General features: G+C 37.2%; 1 protein-coding gene across 5 annotated transcripts in view; it reads left to right on the forward strand.

Moving 5' to 3' along the window:
• The window catches only part of DICER1 (dicer 1, ribonuclease III), a 68009-nt gene that overhangs the window by 30076 nt on the left and 10305 nt on the right, over positions 1 to 27628 (forward strand). For all 5 annotated transcript variants that reach the window (XM_032110739.1, XM_032110743.1, XM_032110738.1 and 2 more), the window contains exons 9-25: positions 939 to 1107; positions 3177 to 3649; positions 7305 to 7437; positions 8372 to 8614; positions 8712 to 8866; positions 10195 to 10327; positions 10776 to 10851; positions 11953 to 12092; positions 17038 to 17217; positions 18062 to 18275; positions 18357 to 18510; positions 19999 to 20181; positions 20476 to 20581; positions 20679 to 20854; positions 21139 to 21922; positions 23334 to 23489; positions 26695 to 27577. In XM_032110739.1, the coding sequence (XP_031966630.1) occupies positions 939 to 1107; positions 3177 to 3649; positions 7305 to 7437; positions 8372 to 8614; positions 8712 to 8866; positions 10195 to 10327; positions 10776 to 10851; positions 11953 to 12092; positions 17038 to 17217; positions 18062 to 18275; positions 18357 to 18510; positions 19999 to 20181; positions 20476 to 20581; positions 20679 to 20854; positions 21139 to 21922; positions 23334 to 23489; positions 26695 to 27577 (4358 nt within the window). The remainder of the gene's footprint in view (positions 1 to 938; positions 1108 to 3176; positions 3650 to 7304; positions 7438 to 8371; positions 8615 to 8711; positions 8867 to 10194; positions 10328 to 10775; positions 10852 to 11952; positions 12093 to 17037; positions 17218 to 18061; positions 18276 to 18356; positions 18511 to 19998; positions 20182 to 20475; positions 20582 to 20678; positions 20855 to 21138; positions 21923 to 23333; positions 23490 to 26694; positions 27578 to 27628) is intronic.

Consider the following 27628-nt stretch of genomic DNA (forward strand, 5'->3'; position numbering starts at 1 on the left):
TTTCACAAAATATTCCTGAACTTTTAAAATGAACTCTTTTGTTTGAAGTGTAACTATCTCATGTCCAGTGGATGCCATAATGTCACTATTTAGGAATGTGTTGCAATGTCCACAGTACAATGTGTTCTTAATGCCAGAGAAGTTGCCTTTTTTTTTTTTCCCCCAAATGCATAGCCTGGGTCTTAAAGGCTGATGAAAGATAGAGGGAGATGAGAGGAGGTAGTAAATATTTAAATAGCAGGGCAAGTGAGTTACAGAATCTAGAATCCTATTAATGTTGTTAAACTAAAGGTGGTGATAATGCGATGACTTGGTGTAGGGAATAATTAAGGTGAAATGATTGCCACGTAGAATGTTTTCTTCTTCCACCTCTACTGTACTGTTGTGTTTCAGACAAAGTTAAAAGTGGGTTTTTTTCATGTTATGGAGCAGGTGTTTCGTCTGTGTGTAAATGTTTTAAATGCATTTTTTTGAACTCATCTGAACAATTTGCTTTTAAGAATTTCTTACTGCCATTCAAGAATAGTAATTATTTTACTTGTGTAAATGGATATATAGACATAAATTTACATTATGTGGATTGGTTTTCTTTTGTATATCAAGAGAGTGCACTATGGAAAAATGAGTGAAGATGTTGATGAAGTAAATTGAATTTCCTTAAATTTTCCAATATTTAAAGTGAAGATAGCAATATATTAACCTCCTTTTTAGAAGTGTATTAGAACAGTATCTAGAATTAAGTAGTTCAGTATTTGGGGTGGTGGAGGTTTTTCTAAAGTGTTTAACTGTATAACTTTTAATAATTCTTAATTCATGGTGGGGAAAGAAATGTTCTTGAATACACATCATGTTGCTGTTGTGTTTGCTGTATAACATTTAGAGCTGAAATAGCCCTGGCTTTCAGAACTGTGTTTAATTTGATCTTTGCCCTCATTAAGATATACTTCTCAGCCATGTGAGATTGTTGTAGACTGTGGACCATATACTGACAAAAGTGGGCTGTATGGAAGATTATTAAAGGAATTGGATGAAGCACTGGCTTTTCTAAATGACTGCAACATATCTGTGCATTCAAAAGAAAGAGATTCTACCTTAATTTCTAAGCAGGTAAGAATATCAAGAAATGTGAGAAACCTGGGGAGCAGAAATCTTGTTACTGTTTTTCTTTGCCACATATGTTACATAACTGAAACTTCCTAAGCTAGCCATCCTTGATTATCTGAAGCAAAAAGACTTCTGATTTTTGTGTTCATTAACATGCAGTTGTGTTCGTAAATGAGTGGGGCTTCAATGGCAGGCATTGATTAGAATTTCATTTAGTTTGAGATTCAGACTTGCTTAAAACACTAAAACAGTTCTGCACCCTGATGTAGTTGGTCCTTATCTCTGAAGTCAAGAATACTACATTTTCACAATCTCCTATGACCTTTGAATAAATTCAGTACAGAAGAGGAAATAATGCTTCAGGAAGAATTTGGACTGTACCCAGTTGCATTAAAAGTTGATAAAGGAAGAATTTAGGGAAAAATTCCAGCCAGAGATGTATGGTGTCTGCAGTTTATCTTAGAACAGTATTGGACTAGTGACACACCTTGCTGGAATGGAATTTGAATCTCAAGCTTGCCCCTGACTTTCTCTGTGTTTGCCCCTGTGTAGTCCTGACTTTTGGCCCAGAAGGTGTGGAGTGTTTAGCAGGGACCTCTCACACAGAGGGTCCAGACGCCTTTTTTAACCCTGCTTGGGCTTCCCGGTTTGGAATTACCTCCTAATGTAGTTGTAAGTCTTTGAACTTACATAGATGTAAGTCTTTGAACAAGAAGTCAGTAGTGAGTCACTACTGTGACTATTCCTGTCATATTCTCCAAATTTCTCATAGACTGTATTTCTTTCTTCAGCCCAAAATATTTTGGTTTCCTTTAGCATTCTTAGAAACTGAGGACTCTGACTCTGTCCATAAAATACTGTTTGTGCCAGAGGGAAAGATGGTACATAAGGCAGCCTATCATAGTGCATGGGAATTGGAAGTCCTGGTTACTTTTGTGCTAAACTTAAACAGTAATAGGCTAAAATACATAAGGAATGCTGGTTGGAGGCAATCTTCATGACTTGCAGAGTCCAGAAGAGTGGATTAACTGCTATACATCTAAAGCATCTCAGAGAAGATGGAGGCACCCAAATTAAGAAAGTAAATGAGTTTCAGACTGAGGTGTTTTATGTCTTGGCAATGTAGGAGTATCAAGCCTCTGTATGAAGTTACAATTACTCTAGATAATTTTGCCCTTAAGTGTTAGAGCTAATAAACTTCTCAGAGGATAGCATCAAGAGGATGATAGCCTGTTCTTTATTTCCTCACAGAAGGGAAGAAGGAAGAGAAATTAAAGTAGCAGCTGAAAACCAGCATCCTGACTGTTACAGTTCAGTTGTAGTTCTTCTGGTGCAATAAAGGGCATCCAAATGATAAGTCCTTTTACCAGTGTACCCCATTTCTGAATTGCTAGTTTATTGCCTGACAACTTCACTCTTCAGGAGGGAACAACTTCTCATCAGATAAGATTATGATGGTACTCTAATGCCTATTCTGTTTTCTCTGAATAGGATATAGTTCTCTTGTTTTAGTATTCCACCCACACATACAAAGCACTGTGTTCTGTTTTTCCTTTGAAAGGATAGACTTCCTAAGGCTACCCTAAGGCCACTGTGCAACTTTCTGGTTATATGCTTTTGAAACCCTGCCAGCTGTCAGTAGTAAATAAAGTAAAAATGCCCAGTAAAGTGTTTATTCTATTAGTTCTATGTTATATAATAAAGATAAGAATTTTTGCTTTGTTTATCTAGCTGCTTCAAAAAATACTCTTCTTTGTAGTATAATTTTCAAATTACAGTTCTACAAAATAGCAAAATTTTGATTAAGCTTGGGGTATTTTGGAGATTTACAAATGTACAGTTTGAAGTTGATTGGTAGTAATTTAAGGGGGAGGGGGGAACTTGGTCCATTAGAAACACCAAATTTCCCAAGGTCATCTAAATAAGAAAAACAGACTTCTGCATTTTTTTTTAATAGAAAAATTGTCATAATCCTTACATAGACTGTGCTGTAAGAGAAAAAAGCCCCTAGTCTTAAATGAATAGTTCATGAATGTACTCTTTGAACTGATACTTGAATTCATTTGTTGTAGATATTGTCGGACTGTCGAGCTGTGTTGGTTGTTCTGGGACCGTGGTGTGCAGATAAGGTAGCTGGGATGATGGTGAGAGAGCTGCAGAAGTATATCAAACATGAACAAGAGGAGCTGCACAGGAAATTTTTATTGTTTACAGACACTTTCCTAAGGAAAATACATGCACTCTGTGAAGAGCACTTCTCGCCTGCCTCACTTGACCTGAAATTTGTGACCCCAAAAGTAATAAAGCTGCTTGAAATCTTGCGCAAATACAAACCATATGAACGGCAGCAGTTTGAAAGTGTTGAATGGTATAACAATAGGAATCAGGATAATTACGTATCTTGGAGTGATTCTGAAGATGATGATGAGGATGAAGAAATTGAGGAGAAAGAGAAGCCAGAGACTAATTTCCCATCTCCCTTTACTAATATTTTATGTGGAATTATTTTTGTGGAAAGAAGATACACAGCAGTTGTTCTAAATAGGTAAAGCATTTTATTTAAAATAAATATTCTGAAGAAAAAAGGCAGACTCAGCTGCCAGGATGTTAATATCATGAATATATAGGGGATTGCCATGTATTTTCAGAAGTCTATTTATAAAGTTGGTGTAGGAGATGATATGGAATATTCTAAAGCATAGGGAAGAGCATATATCTTTGAAAGTTGTACTGGAGGACTTGTTTCGGTCCTGAGTTTTTTAATTTGATTCCTTTAGAAGGCAAAATGTGAAATACTGTACTAAACCTATAAAATAAGCATATACTGATTTATTTTAATCAGTCTTTAAATTTATATTTGCAATGGATGTTGGAAACTTCTCTAGCCTACTGAGTGCAAGACTTCTGGAAATCTCACCATTACCCTACTAAATGACAGTATTATATGATCCAAGTCTAGAGAAAATCAAACTTACTCTTGCACAAATATCTCTCAATATTTACCAGTACTACTTTCACAGTTGATGTTTATAAAGCACCTATTTAGTCAAACACTAAGTGCTTTCTTGAAGTCTCCACCAAGAAAAATATGAACCCTGGGAGTGTTTGCCAGCTTGCAATATTGTAGTTCCTTGTCAGTTTGTATTCTCGAATGTGATACATGTTAGTTATGTATAACACTTAATTGTTAAAAGCTGTTTTCCACAAACTGTGAATGACATGATTGATTCACCTATCCTGGTTTTGGTTTTTTGATAGGTTTCTCTGATAGTGTAGCAAACGTCCTATGCAAGGTGTTCATTGCATCCTGGATACCTCTAAATCTGACCCCTCTGTTGGTACATTTTTGCTTGAGTCAATAAGTGCATAACATATCCTTTGATCTGCAGACTTGCCTATGTGTTTTTTGTCAACTTTTGTCTTTTCTCTTTTCTTTTTTGCATTTTAAATATGTTTACATAAATCTGCAGTATGAGGCAAACCAAGCTGTTCAGCAAAATGAACGTATTCTGTTAGTAAGTCCTGAAGAAATAACATTAACAGTCTTTTGCTGAGCTGAAATGAGTATTTCATTACCCGGCAGGGAATGCACAGAATTCTGAAAACTTTTTTCTTCTCTGTTCCATTATGAATGTGATTTAAATAATACTGGTTTTCCACTGTGCATTCTTGTATTCTGTGATTTATGCACTATACAATGTCCTATCTGCTGTTGAACCTGACAGAATATGGTCTCTAGATGAAATAGGTGATCAAATTCTGCCATCTTTGAGCTTTAGGCATCTTGAGCAGAGGTTATTGGTGGCAAAATATAAAACTGAATGTAACTTTTTATCCCCTTCGGAAAGCTAGCTGCCAGATTCTCAAAATGCTCCTTCACCTCATGTAGCACCTGATTTCAGAATACCCGATGTTGTATTGACCATCAGACTTGAGCTGTTGGAATTAAGACCGGAAGCCTTTAGTGGAGAAGCTCATTGTAGGCCCTCTTCAGCAGAGTGGATTTAGTTCAAGGGCCTCTCCTGATGATAGCTATAATTAGGCTATATATAGGGGGAAGACTTTCTCCTGAATGGGAGAGTCATGAGTGATTGAATTAGTATATCACAGCTACTTGAGCTTCCAGTAATCCAGTATGGATCATTAAAAGGAACTGAGTTAAAACAGAAGTATAATTTTTCTTAAAATATATTTATTACGGTAGTATTTGGAATACCATTTTATGAAATCCAGTATGACGGAAGAAGGGCAAAATTCATGGCATGAGTTGTACTTTCTGGGTCTTTAGTTATTATTACACTCAGTCGATGGAGAGGCTCGCGCACTGTTTAATTTGGTGTATACAGTTGAGTTCTGGTGCCTATAAGCTCTTTTTCAGAACAGAAGAGATTTTCCGAAGCCCAGTTTCCTTCCATTTGTGTTGCAGTCCCTCTCAGCCCTCTTAAGAGAAGGGTTTGAAAGCAGAAGTTCCTGTATCTGTTTGAAAAACACCACCTGTTACCTACCACAAATACTTTTTTTTAGTCACAAGGTTGAAGTAGTGAATATTTCTCAGGAACTTGCTGAAGATTTGCAATGAAGTATTTATTCAGATGCTTTTAATTGTCCGTTTCTATACAAGTGAACTAAAGTAAGAGTGTTTAAGATATTTAGTAGGTACTCAATCTGTATGACCTCACAGAAATGCCATGTTGAAAAAGAAATATTAAAAAAATATTTCTGTCCAGTTATTAACTCATGCTTTCTTAGAGTGTCTGTCTTGAGAGCCTAGACTGCATACAGAAACGTAACTCCATTTGGCCTTGAACTAACAAACCACATTTGCATTTTGGCACAGGAGGATCCTTCTAGTCTATTCCCCTAAGGGTGGCAAGTTGTATGCCTCTTCTGTCCTCTTGCCTATCTCCCTGTTCATTCCAGTTTTAACAGATCTATAAGGAGGAAAGCCTTCAAGGTGTTTTATGTTCCCATAAATTTTGTTTAAAACAGGGACTAGGAAAGGGGGCAAGACTTCAGTAGTTTTCTGAGGTTAGAAGGAGCAGGGAGAACTTTGTCATTTTCCATCTGGTTTGGCAGCAGCTTGCTGGGCAGATGGTAGGCTTGTAGCCAGGGACTGGCACCACACCCATCTACTTATATGAGAGGCAGAAATGCTAGAGGTCTTTTTGGGAAAGGTTGGAGTTGCTGCTGGAGGTGTAGAGAGGTAGGCTGTTCTTTGGCTGTGAGGAGCACCTGGCAATGGACAGGATGGATATGCTTTGAGCAGAGTAGTGCTGGGATGGCTGTAGTGACAAATGCAAGGGATTATTTGTTGTATATAATCCCTTGGTTTTTATTGGCTCTGCTGCTTAAAATTAGCCTGTTACAGCTGAGAAGTTCCAAATTCTGTTCATCCTGGAAACTGATACTTCCTTTGATTGTGCACTGTAATTGTGGTTTTAAATCCACACATGCCTCATTCTTAGATTTAGGGCATTATATAGGTGAGCAATCTTCTACCTTATCTGTGAAATCAGAACACTGCAGAAGCCAGCGTTTTCTGCTTCTGTAACATAAAGAATAAACTGAGTGGAAATGAAGTGAGAGCATGAATGCTCCTCACATCTCTGTTGAGTATTCCTTTTAAAGAATTGTATTTTGTCCTCTACTTGGGTTAATTTCACAAGTAGTGAACATCTCATTGGGTAGGCTGAGCATGACTCTTGAGAACAGGTCAATATTTTGTCACCAGTGTACTTGAACAGAATGTATGTTCTAATATTAAGTAGAATTACAATCTTAAATTTTAACCTAAAAGTTAACATTTTATACTGAGGAAATATACTTTTGTTGAGGAAGCAGTTACAGGTCTTTCTTCTAAGATCAGCTATAGCTTACAGAAAAAGAGATTAACAAAGTAATTTTGAGTAGGGTGCTTTAACAACAGAGAGCCTTAGAGTAATAGATTGGTTTCAGAATACCTAGTTTTACCATGATAGGTCTGAAATGTGTCTGATGCATGAGCACTCCTTGTGTTTCTGTATGCAGTCTGTCTTGTGGTAACCTTACAGAGGTTTTCGAGAAGACTGCAGTCAATTTATATGTTAGCATGACTTAATTGTCATGCTTCCACTTTTCCTTTTAATATAGGTCTTACAAACAAAAGATTTTCTTCCATTTTGTGGGTTGTGTAACTTCTAAAACACGTGTAATATTTTTAGGTTGATAAAAGAAGCTGGCAAGCAAGATCCAGAACTGGCTTATATCAGTAGCAATTTTATAACTGGACATGGCATTGGCAAGAACCAGCCTCGTAACAAGCAGATGGAAGTAGAATTTAGAAAACAGGAAGAGGTAACTTCAAGAAAAAAAAATTCAAACTGGTGGTACCTTCAGAACCTTTTGTGTGTGTGTGTCTTTGAAAACAAAACAAACCAACAGGCAGAGTCTGGGGCACAGTCATTAGAAGTCCAGGGAACAGCTTTGTTTTAACAAATACGCCTACTTATTGGAGATTCAGATGTTGTTTGTAAAACAATAAAAGTACGTTTGGAGATACTGCTATGTTACATTACACAAATAGAAATTAAAACTTCATGTAAAATCATGTTTATATTTAGTCAGATCATTATCTAATTTTTCTGCATTGTGTTAGTGGTAATATAATACTACTGTAAAGAATGTCAGGCTTACTGACATTTTCAGTAGTTAAGCTGATTTTAATATTTATCTTTTCTAAATGTGAGTTTGGTTAATCATTAAATGTTATAAATATTAAAAAAACCCACCTGATTTTACATCGTTTAAAGTTCATCCTGTCTGGGTTGTGGTCCTGACACCACACCTTTCCTTAGTATTGTTTCTTATATAGTATAAATACCAGAAGTGCCAGCTCTAGAATGTGCTCTACCCTGAGGATGCTTCAGCCTCAGAAATGTTTGGGAAAAGATGGTGTCCTGAAAGCAGCATTTTTTTTTTTCTTTAATACCACAACTGAAAACTTGTAAGTAGATAGGGGGGATCCTCTCCATTTCTAGGGGTTATAGTAGCTTCTTAGACACATGTGGTTCCATATATCAGATGTTATTCCTAGAAATCTGCTGGTTCTGATAAATAGTCTTGTTATGTTTCTGAAAAGATTCTTTGTAATAGTTTTGTATTTTCATGTCTGGACATGCTTTGGGGGCGTCTGAGCCAGTCATCTTGGTTTTTACTGCCTTTTGTTGAATCTCATGATGGTAACAGATCTTGGACTAATATGTCAAATTTGTCTTCATTACTTTTGCAGGTTCTTAGAAAATTTCGAGCACATGAGACCAACCTACTTATTGCTACTAGTATTGTAGAAGAGGGTGTTGACATACCAAAATGCAACTTGGTGGTGCGTTTTGATTTGCCCACAGAGTACCGTTCCTATGTGCAGTCAAAAGGAAGAGCTAGAGCACCAATTTCCAACTACATTATGTTAGCAGATACAGACAAAATCAAAAGTTTTGAAGAAGATCTTAAGACATACAAAGCAATTGAGAAGGTATGAGGTCAAAGGAATGGGCCTGGTTTTTTTAAGTGTATCGTAGTATGTTTTAAGGGAAAAATCTCTCATCATGTTCTGTTCTTGAAATGTTAAGATCCTCCGAAACAAATGCTCAAAGTCTGTTGATGCCAATGAAACTGAAACTGAACCCATTGTTGATGATGACGATGTCTTTCCACCCTATGTATTGAGGCCAGATGAGAACAGTCCAAGGGTTACTATTAACACTGCTATTGGGCACATAAACAGGTAGGAGGCATATTCACTTCTTATTTCCTGTAATTGAATAAAATGTTTCTTAGTCAGTCTCACAACATGGAAGCATGGGCTGGGGCATTTTACACATTTCCTCTTAGGCATTGTGACAGAATTTTCTCTCCTAAAGAAAGTGGTCACAAAGGTTTGAAGGGATTATTTGTTTTCTTCATATTTATCCTATCAGAGGTTCTAGCTCTGGTAATAACTGTAGTAATGTTGATTCCTGTTCAATTAAAAGCTTCCCTGAAAACGTTCAGCTTCAAAATATGTAGTAGGTTTGCATTTTTGCTCTTGTCAATCTAGTTTTAAAAATAAATAAAGAACTGTTAAAACTGTAGTTAAATCTTCCAATTCTAGTATTCATGTTTGTAATAGCAATCTGTTGTCATCTTTAAAAACAAAACCACAGTAATAAAAGTCCACAAGACGGGATGGTATGCTTCCAAGGGAACTAGTCAAATATCAGCTCTGTGAAGCAATGGCAGTTAGAGGAGGTTCTCTGAGATAGGAGGACAAAAAAGACAAGGAAGAGGAGCCAGGGAGCTGTGGACCAGTCAATTTAACTATAGTCATATGGAATCCTATGGACCAAGTCCTCATGGCAGCAGGTTTTAGGCCCATAAAGAAAAGGGGGTTGGCAGAAACCAACCAGGTTTTACTGAGGGCTGTTTATCTCCAGTACCATGAAGTGGTTGACTATGAAAAGCAGTGAATGTCATTTACTTAGGAAAAGATTTAGATGCAATTGCCAAAGTACTACTTTAATAGCTAAATTCTTGAGATGCAGAGCATTTTGATGGAGTGGTAAATAAAGCCTCTCAAAGCAGTCAGATCTGAAGGATGAATGACAGGCGGTAAATGGCTATTTGGCAACTGGTTATATGTAGCATTACTTCTGGACTGTTAGGAGGTCCAGCACGGTTTAACATCAGCATGTTTGCATTTAATACTAAGTTGGGAGAGAGGAAGGTCAGTACAAGGGAGGAAAGGCAGGAGGGGGAATGATAAACAGGAGGAATAAGAGAGCAGTAAGCTCAGGAGATAAAATGTGAACCCTGGGACCTGGCAGGAAATAGTCTTACGCATCATTACAAGCTGGAGTGACCTTGCTGGAGACCAGGTTTATAATAAAGAAAGGACTTGGAGGTCTTCTGCTCAGAAGTTAGTTGAATATGAGTCAGCAGTATACCTTTACAGTGCTCAGTATGCCTGAAATCATCTTCTGTAGCAGTCATACCAGTAGGGCAAGGTTGCACTGGAAAGTGTTTAGGTTTCAATTTGCAGGTTTTGATGATGTATAAAATGTTTTGTCAACTTAGGTACTGCGCTAGATTACCAAGTGATCCATTTACACACCTGGCTCCCAAGTGTAAAACCCGGGAACTGCCTGACCATACATTTTACTCTACTCTCTACCTGCCAATCAACTCACCTCTTCGAGCTTCAATTGTTGTAGGTATTTGGGGAAGGAAAAGCATGGAAATACCTTAGTACGTTGAGCTAAGAATTGGTCTGTGCCATTTTTAGAATTAGTTTCATTGTTGTTAATGAAAATCAGAGGGTTTTTTTGTACTCTGTTTTTAGATTACTGTCTGATTTTGTTATAATCCATTTTCCATCAGTTACTGTTTATGCCAAAGGCAAAAATATTTAGATATTCTTCCCTGTATGTTGTTTCATGCACTTGTCCTTTATTGGTTTTGATTAATAGTATAGTTGAGTTCTTGTAATTTTGGTTTTCATAGAAAAGCAAGCCTGAATATCTTCACAAAACTGTCATCAGTGTGTTTTTTACAAAAATTTTCCTAGCTTCAAATTCTTTGTTGTGTTGAATTAAACATATATAGTAAGTAACTTGCTAATCACCCAAAGTTTTTACGAGGTATTTAAATGTTTATAGGGCCCTCCAATGAGTTGTGCAAGACTGGCTGAGAGAGTTGTAGCTCTTATTTGCTGTGAAAAACTGCACAAAATTGGTAAGAACTGGAAAAACAACCTCTTTGTTAAAGTATATTTTATAGTTGAGAAATTGCATATGGTAGGGATGTACATGCCCTTCTGTTGTAGCCATCTATTGCAGCTTTCTTTCGCTTGCCTTGTTTTGTGATGTGGTCATGGACTTAATAATTTAGCTTACACCTTGTAAGCTGAAGTTAAATTTTACAGGGAAATCTTGTTATTTAACATACTTTGTATTAAACAGCAAAAGCAACATTAGTACAAGAGACAAAGATTTTGGCATTGAATATACTTAATAGAGGAAAAGAGTCTTGTTCTCTAGAAGTGATTATAGGTCAGGGACTACATCCTACAGCCAAAAGAACATGGTTTTTAAAGTGAATTGTGACAAAATATAAAATAAGCAACCCTAAATTTATTCCTTTCTGTACTGTATCATAAGTCATGTTCCAAAAATAGGATATTGCAAGACTACTTCAGCTCTTGTTTGTAGTAAGTATAATGGAGCATGTTCTTCACTGAGGAACATTTTAAAGATAATTCCGTGTTACAGGTTTTTTGATGAAGTACAGGAGTATTTATGTATTTTTTAAGCAAAAAAAAATTGTAGGTCTGGGGTTTGTATTTTTTTTTTGAGTTAAACCTTTTGAACACTGAATTCATATCAACAAATGTATCCAAGAATGGCACCCTGATGGTGGCTCAAGTCAGTGTTGAAAGTGCACATTCAACAGCAGTAATTTGCTTTTTTAGAATGATAGAGAAATATAAATGTTCCTTCTTCCTTGGTATAACTCCATGTGAGTGATTTTAAAATAAGTGTTTCAGTCAAAGATTGTTTTTTATGGGCAAAAAGAAGTCTTGGATATTTTCATTATAGAACTGAATTTTTAAATTAAATTTAAGAGATTTTTTACTAGAAGTTAGCATTTTTGCCCAAAATTCAGTCTTTATCACTCATTCCCCAAAGTTGCACTTTTGGAGCCTTGCAGTAGTCCATGTATTTTAAAACCTTACATGTGAGGTGTTTTCACAAGGAATCTCCTCTACTGTGTAGGATATGAAGGAACCAAGATTTGATTGTTCGTAATGCTATTTCTTTGTACTTTTTCATTCAGGTGAACTGGATGATCATTTGATGCCAGTTGGTAAAGAAACGGTTAAATATGAGGAGGAACTTGATTTACACGATGAAGAAGAAACCAGTGTTCCAGGAAGGCCAGGCTCTACAAAACGAAGACAGTGCTATCCTAAAGCTGTTAGTATCACTTACTGCTGTCTAGATCTCTATCTAATGCTTTATGTCCTGATAAGACAGAATTGCCAACTCTTAATATTAGCAGCTAAGAATTTTTTAGAAGTCTTGTATTTACAGTGGAAATACTTTGCTGTTCTAATTCTGTGGAAGCCTGCAGTGCTACCTGAGTTTATGGTACCACATGCTTCGGAAGCATGCCTGTAAGCTCAGAGAGCATACTCTTTCTGTAGGGCTTGTTGGCTGTATTTGCCTGGTATGAAGATAACTGAGGAAAATAGTCCTGCATTAATAATCTGTAAAATCTTTACCCAATTGACTTTCTTGATAAATAATTGAACACTGAAGGATGTACCCCAGGCTAAACACAGAAATATGTTTGGGAGTTTTTTTTGGATGCTTGGTTTAGTTTACTGATTGAATACAGAATTTCATAATTCCTGGTTTAAATCTTCCAATATCAAATAAGTGTACTTCTATGTTTTTTTTTACTTTTAAAGTTGTTCTAAATATTATACTTAATATTATATTTGATCTATTAAAAGGATCACACAAGAAGCTATAGCTCTGTGTTAAGCAATGTATTCACAGTCTGCTACAACAGGTTTCAACTGCACCAGCTTGTAAAATTGGACTTCTTGAATGGTATTTTTGGGGGAATTGCAAATGCTTTAAGAGCAAATGGAGCAAAGAGGCTTAGGCTTTGTGGAGTATTTTGCAACTACTCTGGAACCTTCCTTTTTCCTCTGCAGTTGTTACAGGTTCTGTCTAAGGGCCTTTGGGACAGGGAACTCATTCAGAATCTGATAATCTTTGCATTTCACAAAGATGCACAGTTTGCATCTTTGCACAGTGTTTCTTGCTGCAAGTGCTTTTCTCTGTCCTCTTACCTCACTAACGGTTGTTGGAAAGGGGTGATTCATAAAATGCAAGATTATGGTATCTCATTCAGAGGAGTTGATTTGTCAAGTGATGCATCATTCTTTCTCAGTTATTTTTTTTCTTAATAGGGAATCTAAGTATACTTTCCCTTGCCTTTGTCCCAACTTTTCACATCTGGAAAATAAGCTTTGGCAAATGTTTAAGGTCTGCAAGATCCTCTTGGGTTTAATGTAGTTATTAAATTTATGAGTAATTTTCCATTAAGCCAGGGCCATAGTTTTACTACAGTGTAACTTTAAAATCCAGGACTACATGTATTGCCATTTAGTTTTAGATAAACAGGAGGATTATTTTTGAGACCTGCAAAGTAATGAACTTCTACCAAACATAAAGCATGGTTTCTTAACGTCTGTGACAAATATGAGCATCAGAATTAAAAGTGCCTGTGGCTGTTGTGAGTATTCACATCTACGAGCTAGAATTGTAATGAGGAAACTCATATAGTGTAGTGCCTGGGCAAAGGGGCAGTGTACTGAATATTGTTTATGTGTTTGTCCCAAGTGTATAAAAACATTTTTGATACTTTTAAACAATTCTGCTGGAAAAAGAATCTGTGTTAATGAAGCCGTAAGTTCAGTCGAGCTTTTTTTTCTGAGTACGCACATTTTCCTTTTTACCTATTTTTTTTTCCCTGTTCTGCTGTTAAGTTCCAAAGAGGTTGGACATAACACGTGCTCCAGACTTACTGGATAAATGCAGAAATTTGCATCAAAGCTAGTTTCGATCTGCTTGAAGTGAGGAGAGGCATGTTTTGCCTCCATCCACTACTGCGGAAAGGAAGGTTCTAAGCATACCCAAAAGCAAGATTAAAACACAAATGAGGTTAAATGGTGTGATCCAAAGCGATAATACAACTTTGTATTTTATAAAAGAGGAAGGAAAGAGAAAATTGGAAAGTAGGCAACTGCCCATAATAATTATGGGAAGCACAGAAAAGAGGCTACCACGACCACAGGTCCAGCGCTGCGCTGGGGGAGATCTGCATCGGATGAGATGTGTCTTTGTCTGGTGAAGTCCCTCCCAGAACAGTCAAACTTGCCAGTGAGGGAGAAGAGCCATGGCAGCAGGGGGTAATGGGGGGCACGAGCAGCCTCACAGGACAGTGTAGGACAGCACAGACAGCAAAGATTGTAGCACTATGTAGATTTGGCTGCACCTGTGGCAGGTTGGGCACTTGCTTATAGAGGGTTTTGAGAGTGGCAACAACACGTCCACCTCATAAAGTTCATTGGCTGGCTCTCATGATGTATCAAAAGTCTGCTGCTTGCTCGCTAGATGTATCAACTACAAGCTATTTTAATAATTTTCAAAGAGGGTGCCTCATTTTCTAAAACAAAGCAGTTTCTAAAGCTTTTGTTAGGAGCAATTTAAAACTTGAATTTTCAAACCTTGATCTTCGAAGAGGCAGTGGAAAAACATTCCTTAGTTTTTACTCGTTCACAACATTCCACCCCATGGTTCTAGATTGCCTTGAGGAACGTGGACGTAGTGTTCTTCTCTCATGGTGCTGATAGAAGTATAGTGAACAGAAGGGGAACGCGAGATGCGTAAGTGTGTTGTCATGCACTTAACCAGGCTAATGCCAGCAATTAAAAATACAAATCCAGTGACACAATTGCAGCTCTTAATTTGTGCTATTTTCCCCATCCTGTAAGCTCTAAAGGTTTCAGGAGGGTAGTAACCCATGACCTGGATTCTGATCCATCAAACCAGTTTCATGTTTGCATAGATTGAAATAGTTCTCCAGCTTGATCACTTATTTCTTTCATCTTGGCTCATGCCTCCTCAATGGAGAATGAGGCATCACAGATTGTGATGCAACACTGAGTTTCAGATAAATTCAACGTTCTGCATACTCCTTTTTATTTCAACAATAGCATGTCTAGGGCTGATCTGTTTTGTAGTCATTTTGCAAGCCTACTGGACTTGTGTGTTAAGTTCTCCAAATGCATGTTGTGTCCAATTACTCAATAAATTCAATTGCCAAGTGATATTTTCAAGTACAAACTGATGCCTTTTTAAAGTAACATAAAGGGTGAAGACGTTTTTGAGCGTCAGTGATACTGTGTGTCTGGTGGTATAATAATTTGGAACTTTAATCCCACTAATTTGCCATTCCGGTCTTTGTGTTGCTTCGGAGATGGGGATGCTACGGTATTGGTGCGTTTTGGACATTTTAGTAAGACTGAAGATACGCTTGGGGCAAAGGGAAGGGATTCTGACTCCATACCTTAGTCCAGCATGCTGTTGCAGTGACAAGTGTGAATAAAATTTCCCGTTGGATCAGCCCCAGGCCATTCCTCAGGGAGCTAAATACTTGGTGTTTTTACAATTGGTTTTCTCTCTAAAATCAGAACAGGGATTTTTGGCTTAGTATCTAATGGGATACCTTGAACTGGGAAATGGAAATGAGGATCCCACATCAGCTAGCAAGGCATGATCTGGTAGTATTACAGTGCTCGTCTTGATTTTTCCAGTCTTATGGAGGGATGTCCCCAACAAATACACGAGTCCCTTAAAGCTTTGGGAGTAAAATCCAATGGGCCAGGGACGATCATCTGGCCCTTGCTGCCATTAATGTATGGACAGTCCTGGAATGGCAAGTCCCTAGTCTGTAGGGGATCAGTAGGATTTAGAAGGCCTAGTGACTGATGGGTGTTGGCTTCAAAAATTAAGAATTGTAAGGCCTCATTGTGAAAGGAGGTCAAATTTCATTTCACTCTTTTCCATAGAAAAGTGTACTGAGGTCTTGCAATTATTGAGATTTTAGGTGTTCAGTAATGCCCTTTTGTGTCATTTGAACTGGTTCAGTTTCATCTCTTGCCACCAGTATATTGTCAATGTGTTTGTATACTTCTATATACTATATATTTATATACTATTTATATACCCCTGCTGTGGGAGGAATAAGTGACCATTCTTGTGCCAAAGCATGGTGTGCCATTGTGGGTGGGTGTTTTGAGTCCTTGTGGGAGGCAGGTACAAGTATACTGCTGGCCTTCCCATGTAAATACAAAACGTTCCTAGTCTGATTCCTGTAGGGGAACCATGAAAATCACGTCTTTGATACCAGTGGTAGCCACAATTTTGTGTGCATGTTCTTTTATGATGGCTGTCAGTTCAGCTGTGTTTAGGACTGTGACACTCGGGGCTCCTATGTTTGCATTAAGGCCTCAGTAGTCCACAGTCAGTCTCCAATTGCCATTTGTTTGGTGAACTGGCCATGCCTGGAGTGTTATAGGGAGAATGTGCTGGAATCACTACCCTTTTCTTCAAGTAGTCAGTAACTGGGGTGATCTGTACTTGCTCCCAAGGGTAAGGGATAAGGCTTGATATTGGTTAGAAGGGAGGGGAGGGAGGAAGATTTGAGGCAGCACCTAGTAGGCATAGATGGTGAGTTTCTTTCCCAAAAGTTCGTATTTTACCTTCTTCATCAGTCCACACCTTTCCCTTTGGGAGGTCCAGTCCTAATAGATTTGTAGGGAAGTGTCCCAAAACTATTAGAGTTCCAATTGCTTTCTCCTTCCCCAGCAACCAGCACCTTACCTTAGCAATCTTTTGAGGCTGGGCATATCCAAAAGCACCAACCACAAATACACCTTTATTTGAGGGAATGATTCTGCGTGAAGAGGCATCTTCAACTTTGAGGGCAGACATTTGAGCTCCAGAATGTACTGGAAAAGTTACAGGAACTTTATGTGGACCCATAGGACAGGTTATTAGTAAGTCTACTTTAGAATTTTGGTAAATCTTCTTATGAAAAGCCACCCTCCGTCCCCCAGCTCACCTACTGAAGATGAAGGAAATCTCATGCCAGGCTACTGGTCAAATATTTTTGCTTGAAAAAGAAAACACTACTTGAGCCTGAATTAATTTTTTTTTGTTCCTTGTTTTTAGCAATGTGTTTCCAAATAAACGTAAGAGGACTTGTTCAAAGAATAATAATTAGGTGAATTTTGCTGATGTTTATCATGTAAATGTTTTTTCTTTTTTTGATTTTTTTCAGATTCCAGAGTGTTTGAGGGATAGTTATCCCAAACCTGATCAGCCCTGTTACTTGTATGTAATAGGAATGGTATTAACGACTCCTCTACCTGACGAGCTCAACTTCAGAAGACGAAAGCTATATCCTCCTGAGGATACAACAAGATGTTTTGGCATATTGACAGCCAAACCTATACCTCAAGTAAGGAATCTATTTCCTTTCCTTATTCTGCATGCCTTACAACCTGTTATCCACTTACTCCCCACCCCCAGACTGAACAGTTGGAAGTGACTATAAATGATACTTATATCAAGTAACCTCCAGAAAATAAGCAACACTATCCATCCAGTCAAGTCACCATTTCATTTTCTGTCTTCAGGGATGGGACAATCTATTCTATTTTTGCCAAACTTTTGGGTTAGAAATTTAGTATTTTGCGCTGGCAAATTCAAGATGTCCCTCCTCCTTGTATGAGGTATGATAGGAGTAGACATACCAGCTACAGAGGTGGCCTGCACTGCACTACCTTATCTATACAAAAGCTAGGGTAACAAGTCCTCTCAGCATTCCTAGTCTGCAGCAGCAGCAGCAGGAAAAGTAGGCCATGTTAATTGAAATTGGCACCTCTTGCCTCGGAAAATTTTTAATAGGCATTTTCTGTTGGTGAGACTCAGCTGAGGAAGATTTTTTTCAAATTGTATTTTCTGTTGTCCACATAAGAAAACATTTCAGGAATATTGCTGGTTTTCACATTTCTTCCTTCATAAGAGAAAACACTTCATTTTCTACTTAGTTTTTATAAAGACAAGAGCTGTAAAACACAAGGAGAACTATTAAAAAAGCCAGATCAGTCATTCTTTAACTTTCAGAGTCTCATTTGTAATTGAATGCCATCACAGTTCAAAATTCTGGTCCTATTTGATCCAGTTTGCTGTAGGGCTAGGCAAGCATTACCTCAATATCTGAACTAAACAGACAGTACTCTGTAGAGGAATCCCACTTTGGATTTTCTTTTGTGATTTCTTTTGGTTTTGTTCTTGCTTAGATTCCTCACTTTCCTGTGTATACTCGCTCGGGAGAGGTTACAATATCTATTGAGCTTAAGAAATCTGGTTTTACTCTGTCTCTGCAAATGCTTGAGCTGATAACACGACTCCACCAGTACATTTTTTCACATATTCTTCGTCTTGAGAAACCTGCACTAGAGTTCAAGCCTACAGAAGCTGATTCAGCCTATTGTGTTCTACCTCTTAATGTTGGTAAGAACAAAACTTTTGTAATTTACAACTTCTCAGAAAAGTTCAGCCTAGAAAACTGAGTTATGCATTTTCCTTTTTAAGTTGATGACTCCAGCACTTTGGACATTGACTTTAAGTTTATGGAAGACATTGAGAAATCTGAGGCACGTACAGGCATTCCCAGTACACAGTATACAAAAGAAATGCCTTTTATTTTCAAGTTAGAAGATTACCAGGATGCAGTTATCATTCCACGGTGAGTACTCTACATAGTTTAGGTATGTACCTATTGTATTTATACAAACTTGAATAAGGGCATGTTAGTATCTGCAGCAGAATTGCTTTTTAAGAACTGTATGCTGTTAGTCTGAAAGGTATCTGGTTGTGTTTCAAATAATTCAAGGATTTTTTTTAATCAATAGGTAATCTTATATTAATAGGATTTAAGTATTTAGGTATCCCAAGATTCATTACCTTTTTATAGGGAATAGTAGAGCTCACCAGAAAACTTACGTAGTATTCTGATTAAACGCTGCAACTTCATCAAGAAGTGGCCTACTAAAACCAGTTTTAGTTTGGAAGATTGCACGGGAGTCCTGTTCTCTGGTTACTGCTTATACACACCAAGGGCCTCTAAAGGAAGGTATCATGTTGGTAGATGGGAAAATTACAAGTGATAAAGACCATTTAATAGAATCTTTATATTGAGTGGTATGCATTTTAGGTACTGGATATGCAAAAGTTCTCCAGAACTGTTGGGCTTTGTGGAGGCTTAATTATTCCCTATGGATTAACTGGCTTGTGTTATACCTAGTATATTGTAAACAATGGTACTTGCTGAATATATAGTGAGATAAGTGTAGGTTTAAACTTTGTTTTTTGGCCTCAGACTTTATTTTTTTTTTAAAGAAGCTGAAAAGTCTCATTAATTATGTTTAAATTTTGTTTAGAGATACTACTTGTTTAGAGTTTCTATTTAGATATTTCAGTAGAAACTAAAATGATGCAGCATATCCAAATATGAAATAATATGCAAATCTAATTGTTGAATATTGATTTCATGATTTTTTTTATCATTATTATTATCTTCTGGGCATGTTTATCACCATAGTTTCCAATGAGCCTCGGTAGCCACAATAAAGATGTTGTAGCAGTCTAGTTTCAAATTTAATATTCTGCCTGTAATACAAGAATGTCACTGTCCTTGAAAGGCTTGTGAATTCATCTTGCTGTATATTTGAGGTTTTGTATTTTAACTTGATCTGGAGGATGACTTGGTTAAAATGCCAGTCTAGACATGAGGTAGTACAATCTTTGTATACAGAGGAACTCAGTTTCTACTGATGTAGAATACCACGTAGGAGACTGGATGCTAAAAAGCCAAATTATCAAACTTAATTGTTAGGTGTTTTGAATTAAGAAATTGTCATTTGTAGCACTACTGTTGTACAGAGCTTTATTTTCTATTACATACGGAAGACCCTAAGTCCTCCATTTAATTTAAATGTTTATCTTGTAGAGGGAATTTCACAGATTGTAGATTGACTTTATTCATCTTTGTCTTAAAGCACATTTCTCATTCAGCATTTGAGTTAGCTAGATAAATGATTTCTACAACAAAAAAAACCCTCATAAACCAAAAATCTCAAGTGCACTATTTAACTGTTTATCTCCTGACCATGTTAGAACATGAAGAACTTAACAAAAGCTTTACTGTAATGCCAAAATATTATTTTTTTTTTAGATATCGAAATTTTGATCAGCCTCATCGATTCTACGTAGCTGATGTATACACTGATCTTACTCCACTCAGTAAATTCCCTTCCCCTGAATATGAAACTTTTGCAGAATATTATAAAACAAAGTACAATCTTGACCTTACCAATCTTAACCAGCCACTGCTGGATGTGGACCACACATCTTCAAGGTAACAACAGTCATAGTTGTGTCTGATGTTTGTAGTTTGACATTAAAGTGCCTTTTTTTTCTTTAAAATATGGGGTAAAGCTGAGGGCTTGTATCTTCCAAAAATAATTACTGGTTTTTTTCTAGAGAGGTGCTTGTGTAACAAGAACTATAAATTGTGTCCATTTTTTCCTAGAGGTAATGGTGCTGCCACTTCACAGTGCATTGAATACTAAGAAACTGTAGAAAGCTGAGGGTAGCAAGTTCTATTCATTAATTATGTACTTACATCACAGTATTTTCACATGGTTTTTAGACTTAATCTTTTGACTCCTCGCCATTTGAATCAGAAGGGAAAAGCACTTCCACTAAGCAGTGCTGAGAAGAGGAAAGCAAAATGGGAAAGTTTGCAGAATAAACAGGTAAAACAGAAGCATCTAGTTCAAGTGGACTCTGTTAATAGTGATTTGGTGGCTACCTTTACAAGGAAAATTCTTTTCTTTCCCCCTCCTCTCCCAGATACTGGTTCCTGAGCTCTGTGCTATACATCCTATTCCAGCATCATTGTGGAGAAAAGCAGTTTGCCTTCCCAGCATACTTTACCGCCTGCACTGCCTTTTGACAGCAGAGGAACTAAGAGCTCAAACAGCCACTGATGCTGGTGTAGGGGTTAAATCACTTCCTGCAGATTTCAGGCATGTATTTTTTTTAATAGGTATTTTTCAATATGATATCTGACTTAAAAGGTGGAAACTTAACTATTACTGCATGAATTACAAAACTGGTAACTCTTGTTTAACTCATGTCACTTCTCAGGGAAACACAGTTTAAAAATACTTGATTGTGAGTGGTGAACTTACATGTTGCAGTCACTGTACTTTTCAGAAAGCTGTGGCTCTTAAAACGTGTATGTGCACGTAGAGTCTTCTCGTTCTGTGCTAATATTTTTTGGTAACAAACCTCATGTGTATCTCGACAGATATCCTAACTTGGACTTTGGATGGAAGAAGTCTATTGACAGCAAGTCCTTCATCTCTCTTCCTAACTCCTCTGTAGTAGAGAATGAAAATTACTGTAAGCACAGCACAATTGTAGTCCCTGAAAATGCTGCACATCAAGGTGCTAATAGAACCTCTTCTGCAGAAAACCATGACCAAATGTCTGTGAGTTACAGAACATTGCTCAATGAGTCACCCAGTAAACTCCAAATTGATGTCTCGGTAGAACTTGCAGCAATTAATGGTGTTTCCTATAATAAAAATCTTGCCAATGGCAATTGTGATTTAGTTAACAGAGACTTTTGCCAAGGAAATCAGCTGAATTACTGCAGGCAGGAAATACATGTACAACCAACTACCTCATATCCCATTCAGAATTTATACAACAGTGAGAACCAGCCCAAGCCCAGCAATGAATGTACTCTACCGAGTAATAAATACCTTGATGGAAATGCTAACAGATCTACCTCAGATGGATGCCCCAAGATGGCAGTGACCACCAGTACTTCAAAAGCTATTAATCTTTCAAAAGACAGAGCAGATTCTGAAAAGAGCCCTTGCAGTGGGTACTCCTCAAAAACTCTCGGTCCTAATCCTGGTCTCATTCTTCAAGCTTTGACTCTTTCAAATGCTAGTGATGGGTTTAACCTGGAGCGGCTAGAAATGCTTGGCGATTCATTTTTAAAGCATGCCATCACTACATACTTGTTTTGCACTTACCCTGATGCTCACGAGGGACGCCTATCATACATGAGAAGCAAAAAAGTGAGTACTAACAATCTAGTCATACTGTGTAAAAAGCATGCTGTAACAAGCCATATATATGAATTTTTTGCTGGAAGGTTGAATGGAAACAGGTTGATTTAATTCCACAGCTTTGTTCATTATACATTGAGTATCATGCATATTAGTAATAAAAATACGGGACTGTGGGCTTAATGTTGCCATAACTGTGATTGATTAAAACTGTTTTCTGCAGTTCAATTTGACATCTAAACCAGCTGATTACGAACCTAAGAAAAGATGAGATGGAATAGAACTAAAAGTTCTGGGCTGGTGAGAACATTTGGTGCACTGAACTCTAGAGCTGTATTGAGTAGAAGCTCTTTAACGGGAATGCTTGAATGAAGGACAGATTGAGTTCTCAGCACAGAGCTTTAGGTTGCACCTTTACTTGATCTTTCCTTTGTTTCCTCAAGAAGATACTTCCCTTGCAATTTTTAGCATCTTACTTAAAAATGAAACAACAAAAAAATCTTACAGAACTGTTGCAACAAAACTTGTGAAAGTATTTTACAGTAAATGTTAACAGTAGGGAGCAGAGTCTTCAGTTCTGCTGCTGCTAGAATAATCAGTCATGTGAAAACTTTTGTTTGTTTTGTTTTTTTCTTCCACATGATGTGATAACTTCAATTAAGTGCCAAGGCATTCATTGTCTACCTCTAATAAAATGCATCACTCTGAAAATGAAATGATTGTATAGTTTAATCTTGGAAAACAAGGAGGGCTAAATAAGTTGCACTGTTCAAATAAAAGAAGTGATTGAATATTCAAGTTCAAATTTCAAGACTTTAAAACGTGAAATGCGTTTAAAAGGAGAAAAAAAGATCAGTAGTTGATAGTTGAAAAGGAAATACATTTGTATCTGAGAATGCTTTTTTCCCTTCCCTTTAAAATACTTAAAGTGATTTTAGAGGCTATCAAAATAACATCTGGATTATGACTTAGTAGGTGTTATACGGAACTGTTTTAACACTGTCTACTGCCGAGGTTTAGGTCAGTCTACCTATAAATAAGAACTTTTCATTCCAAATGTAGTCTGAATGATGATTATTTATACTGGTAATAAATGACACTTGTACAGGTTCTATTTACAACAGTAATTTTAAGAGTAGCAATCCGTTTGTTTTGCGAGGAGAATGTAATGTATTAGATTTCTTTAACTGAAACAGTCACACCTAATATGCTTGGCCTCAAAATAAAAAAAGGGAAGATGGGTATCTTGCTTTGAGTTGGTTCTACTGTATTACAAAAGCTGAACTCCCTTTTGAGAACTGGAGAAAATGCATAATAGAACAAGATCCAGCTTGACACATAACATTTTTTGCTCCTTTTGCATTTTAGCCTATTTGTGTAAATGTATGTCCAGAGGTTTATCAGAATATTCTTCTTCAAGGTCAGCAACTGTAACTTGTATCGCCTTGGAAAAAAGAAAGGACTGCCGAGTCGCATGGTGGTGTCGATTTTTGATCCCCCAGTCAATTGGCTTCCTCCTGGTTACATAGTAAATCAGGACAAGAGCAACACTGACAAGTGGGAGAAAGATGAAATGGTATGAATTCATTTAACTGTGTTGACAAGTAGTTACTTGTGTGTCTGTATTCTTTCACCCCTACCTCATCCCACTACCCCAGTTATTTTGCTGTTTTCAGGGAAAAAAAAAAGGTAAATCTGTATATTTTTTTTCTTTCTAAAACTTCTCTGTAAGAAAATGAGAAGAAGACTGATTCTAACCAGAACCTGAAGTAAGGAAATTTTTTGCATATCATCCAGTAATGAGTGTAGATATTAATGGAGAAGCAGAGAAGAAAAGCTTTTCTGCTGACAGTTAGCCTGCTCCCAGGAGTTTTTCAGAAGTTTCTGTTGGAAGTTTTAAATGGTATTATCATCACTGCTTTAGGTGTAATATGTTCAGGCAGAACACTCTCTGCTTTGTAATAAAGAACGAGTTCGCCTTTATGGAATATATGAAAAAGAGTTTATGTTTTTCATAGTGCTGAGGCAGATTGAAGAGTAGAACTGGCTTGAGAAAATGTTTGATATTGATGGCTGGTAGCTACACCATGGGTATGACTGAGAGCTGCTCCTCATGTAAAATACAGTGCTGGCTTAGGCACTCTCGCTGTCTGACACCCTCAGTCTTACCACCAAATGCTTCACAATGACATATCTTAGTGAGGAAAGGTTCACACTATTTCCTGACATGCTGGGAGTAGAAGGGCATGTTCAGAAATACCAGCGATCACAGTAGTCAGTAACATGACCTTGAAGTGTTTCAGACTGGTTTGGAGTTCAGGGGAAGGAGGTGGAGGGACATCTTTCTTTTTTCCGTTCTGGAGACCACACTCAGACTGTAGAACCACCAGAGGGCACATGAGAGGACTCTTAGGTGGATGTACTGTGCAAGTAAATGTTTATTGCAGAATAAAACAACCTGATTATTGTGGTTCTGTATTGTGCCAAGATTTCATTTAAAAAAGACTCCTGCTATACCTTTCTGGCAAATGAGATAGTATGTTTGGGACTGGAGCTAATTGTTGGTTTTTAAGATGTTTCAGTTTTCCACAACTTTTCAGTGGCCTCTTCCTCTTTGATAGTCACTGTTTATTTGTAAATAAAACACACAGTTTCAGACCAAAATGCTGAGAGTAATGCAACTAAATAGTAGGGGGGGGGAGGTTATGCCAAGTAGATATTTTGTTTCCTTGGATGTAAATTTCATTCTCCATCCATGGGCTGCTGGTCTATAACTGAAAATAGAAATCTCATTATGACAAATAATTGCTAAAAGATTGTAGTCAAATGTTATTATTTATTAAGCTTTGTTAAGGGAAGAATCTTTCTTCGTTCATTTTATCAAATGGCTAATCTTCAAGAAAGCATGAAAAAAAGCACTTAACGTGTATTTTTCTTCGCCTTTTATTATTTCTTTGCAATAACTTCCTGAAAATTAGTCGGGTATTATTTAAGAAAAATTCTTTCTTCTGGGGTTCATCGTTGATTAATTTTTTAAATTCTAATGACAAAAAAATCAGTTGTCAGAATGGCTGTCTTCTTTAGCCACTGCTCATCCGTATCCCTTAGAGGTTTTTTTCTAGTGTACAAGAAGTAATGTACAGACAATATTAGAAGAGTTCATGTAGCTGTCCTGCTACTTAAAATTTTTTTTAAGAAACTTGTGAATGAAATTACAGTAAAAATTTATATTTTGTTACATCTTTGTAAAAACAGATGCCAAAATCTGTTTTGGAGCATTCATATAGACATGCCTCATTCAGACAGTTTTTTTCAGTTGTAAATGTGACAGGTGGTATGTATCAAGAAAAAAAGCAGTACTTGCCTTTGTTGGGACTGATTAAATTAATCTTAAGTATTATATTACTACAGGTATACAAAATAACTGCCTTAAATCCAGTTTTGATATCTCTTTCTGATTAATTTAAGTTACAGAAGTCCCTTCTGTGTGTGAGTGAGATGGGTAATTACAGCAGTAGAAATTCTTTCAGCAGATTGTCTAAACTAAGAACTTCCATAGCCACTTTTTTTTCCTCTCCTCTCGTTACTAAACTTGACTAAGCCTGGTCCATCCTGATGAGGAACACTGAGATCTGTTTGATCCTTAGAGAGTTTTTAAGTGCTGCCTAGAGCCCCTTATGGCTGCCCCCCATCCACACCTCTGGATGGGTGTGCATTTTGCCCAAAGGGAAGAGTCCCCCATGGTAGCATCTGGTTCACAGATTTGCAAGATTTAGTGACTGAGCCCTACAATATGACATACATAGGTTCAGGGCAGATAAAGGCTATTTCACTTGATTCAAAATGTTGTTGGCTTTCAGGACCCAGTCCAGGAAAGTGCTTTGAATCTGATCTTGCTCCTATCAAATTCAGTGGCAGAATTCCCGCTGACATCAGTGTTGCTGTGTTGAGCCTGTTAATAGTCCTTTTGATGTTAGGAAGACTACTAGTGCATTTAGCTAATATGTTTAAGTGCTTTCCTGGATAGGAGCCATGGCAAATTGTAAAGCATTATATAATTTGGGAATATTTGTGTTCACTTTGTAATTTATGTCAGTCCGTACCAATTTGTTCAATATGAGCAGGGAAAAGACATGAGACATCGTTAATTTTGCTGTTGTGGATGTGTATGTAAGTATTAGAAAATTGGTGACAATTTTGCCTTTTATTAGTTAGGGCTAGAGGCATAGCCTGTTAAAAAAAAAAAAAAAAAGACTGAAAAAAACCCCCACCTAATGAGTTTTCCATGTAGAAAGGTGTAGAAAGAATCTTCAAAATTGCAGTTATTCAACATTTGTAATAGTCTTATTTAGCAGCTAGAGAGAAGGATGGACCCGGAACTTTCTTGTACTTCTCTAAAATTTGTTAATTTAGAATTTTCTATTGTTTACTTCGCTGTGCAAGTATATAATGTTCAGTGGATATAAAGTTCATTGTGTGTGCATCACATTCAAGCACAAGCACAGGTTCCTATGAAATGCAGCATGTGTTATGTGTAGAACACATGCTATTGTAGGTTAGTAACAGAGAGTTTGTATTCCAGGACAATTATTCTAGTCTTGGAACGCTAGTGTAAGTTGAGGTTGTACTGTGCATGTGATCGGACAATGTAATTATTTAGGAACATAAAAAAATCAGTCTTATTATTAGCAGACACTTCTCAAATCCTGCTTTTCTAATCTTTCTGAAGTAAAAGTGTCTCATTTCCCTCTTCAGCACCATTTTTTTGTGTTCTTTCATAGACAAAGGAAAACATGTTGGCTAATGGTAAGCTTGATGATTATAATGATGATGAAGAGAATGAAGACCTAATGTGGAGGTTGCCCAAGGAAGAAACAGACTTTGAAGATGATTTTCTGGAGTATGATCAGGAGCATATCAAATTCATTGATAATATGTTAATGGGATCAGGGGCTTTTGTGAAGAAAATTTCACTCTCACACTTTTCAACCACTGATTCAAACTATGAATGGAAAGCACCCAAAAAGTCATCCATGGGTAATGTTCAGTGTTCATCAGATTTTGATGATTTTGACTATAGCTCTTGGGATGCTATGTGCTATCTGGATCCTAGCAAGGCTGTTGAAGAAGATGATTTTGTAGTGGGCTTCTGGAATCCATCAGAAGAAAACTGTGGTGTTGATGCAGGAAAACAGTCAATCTCCTATGACTTGCATACGGAGCAGTGTATTGCTGACAAGAGCATTGCAGACTGTGTGGAAGCCCTGTTGGGCTGCTATCTGACCAGCTGTGGTGAAAGAGCTGCTCAGCTTTTCCTGTGTTCATTGGGGCTGAAGGTGCTCCCTGTAATTAAAAAGACTGACTGGGAAGGCACTTCGTGTGCTACCGGAGAGAACTCTAACAGTGAGCAGAAAAACCTTTCACCAAATTCTGTTTCTGCTTCTGTAGCTAATTCAGAGCCTTCTCTGTGTAAAGACCTGGAGTATGGCTGTTTGAAGATTCCACCAAGGTGTATGTTTGATCACCCAGATGCTGAAAAAACCCTAAATCACCTTATTTCTGGTTTTGAAAACTTTGAGAAGAAAATAAATTACAGTTTTAAGAACAAGGCTTATCTTCTTCAGGCATTTACTCATGCCTCTTACCATTATAATACCATTACTGGTAAGTTGTTTTCAAAAGGCTCTATAGTTTTTTCCCCATATTGCAAAAGCA

This window comes from Corvus moneduloides, chromosome 6 (assembly GCF_009650955.1).
Source record: "Corvus moneduloides isolate bCorMon1 chromosome 6, bCorMon1.pri, whole genome shotgun sequence".
NCBI lineage: Eukaryota > Metazoa > Chordata > Aves > Passeriformes > Corvidae > Corvus > Corvus moneduloides.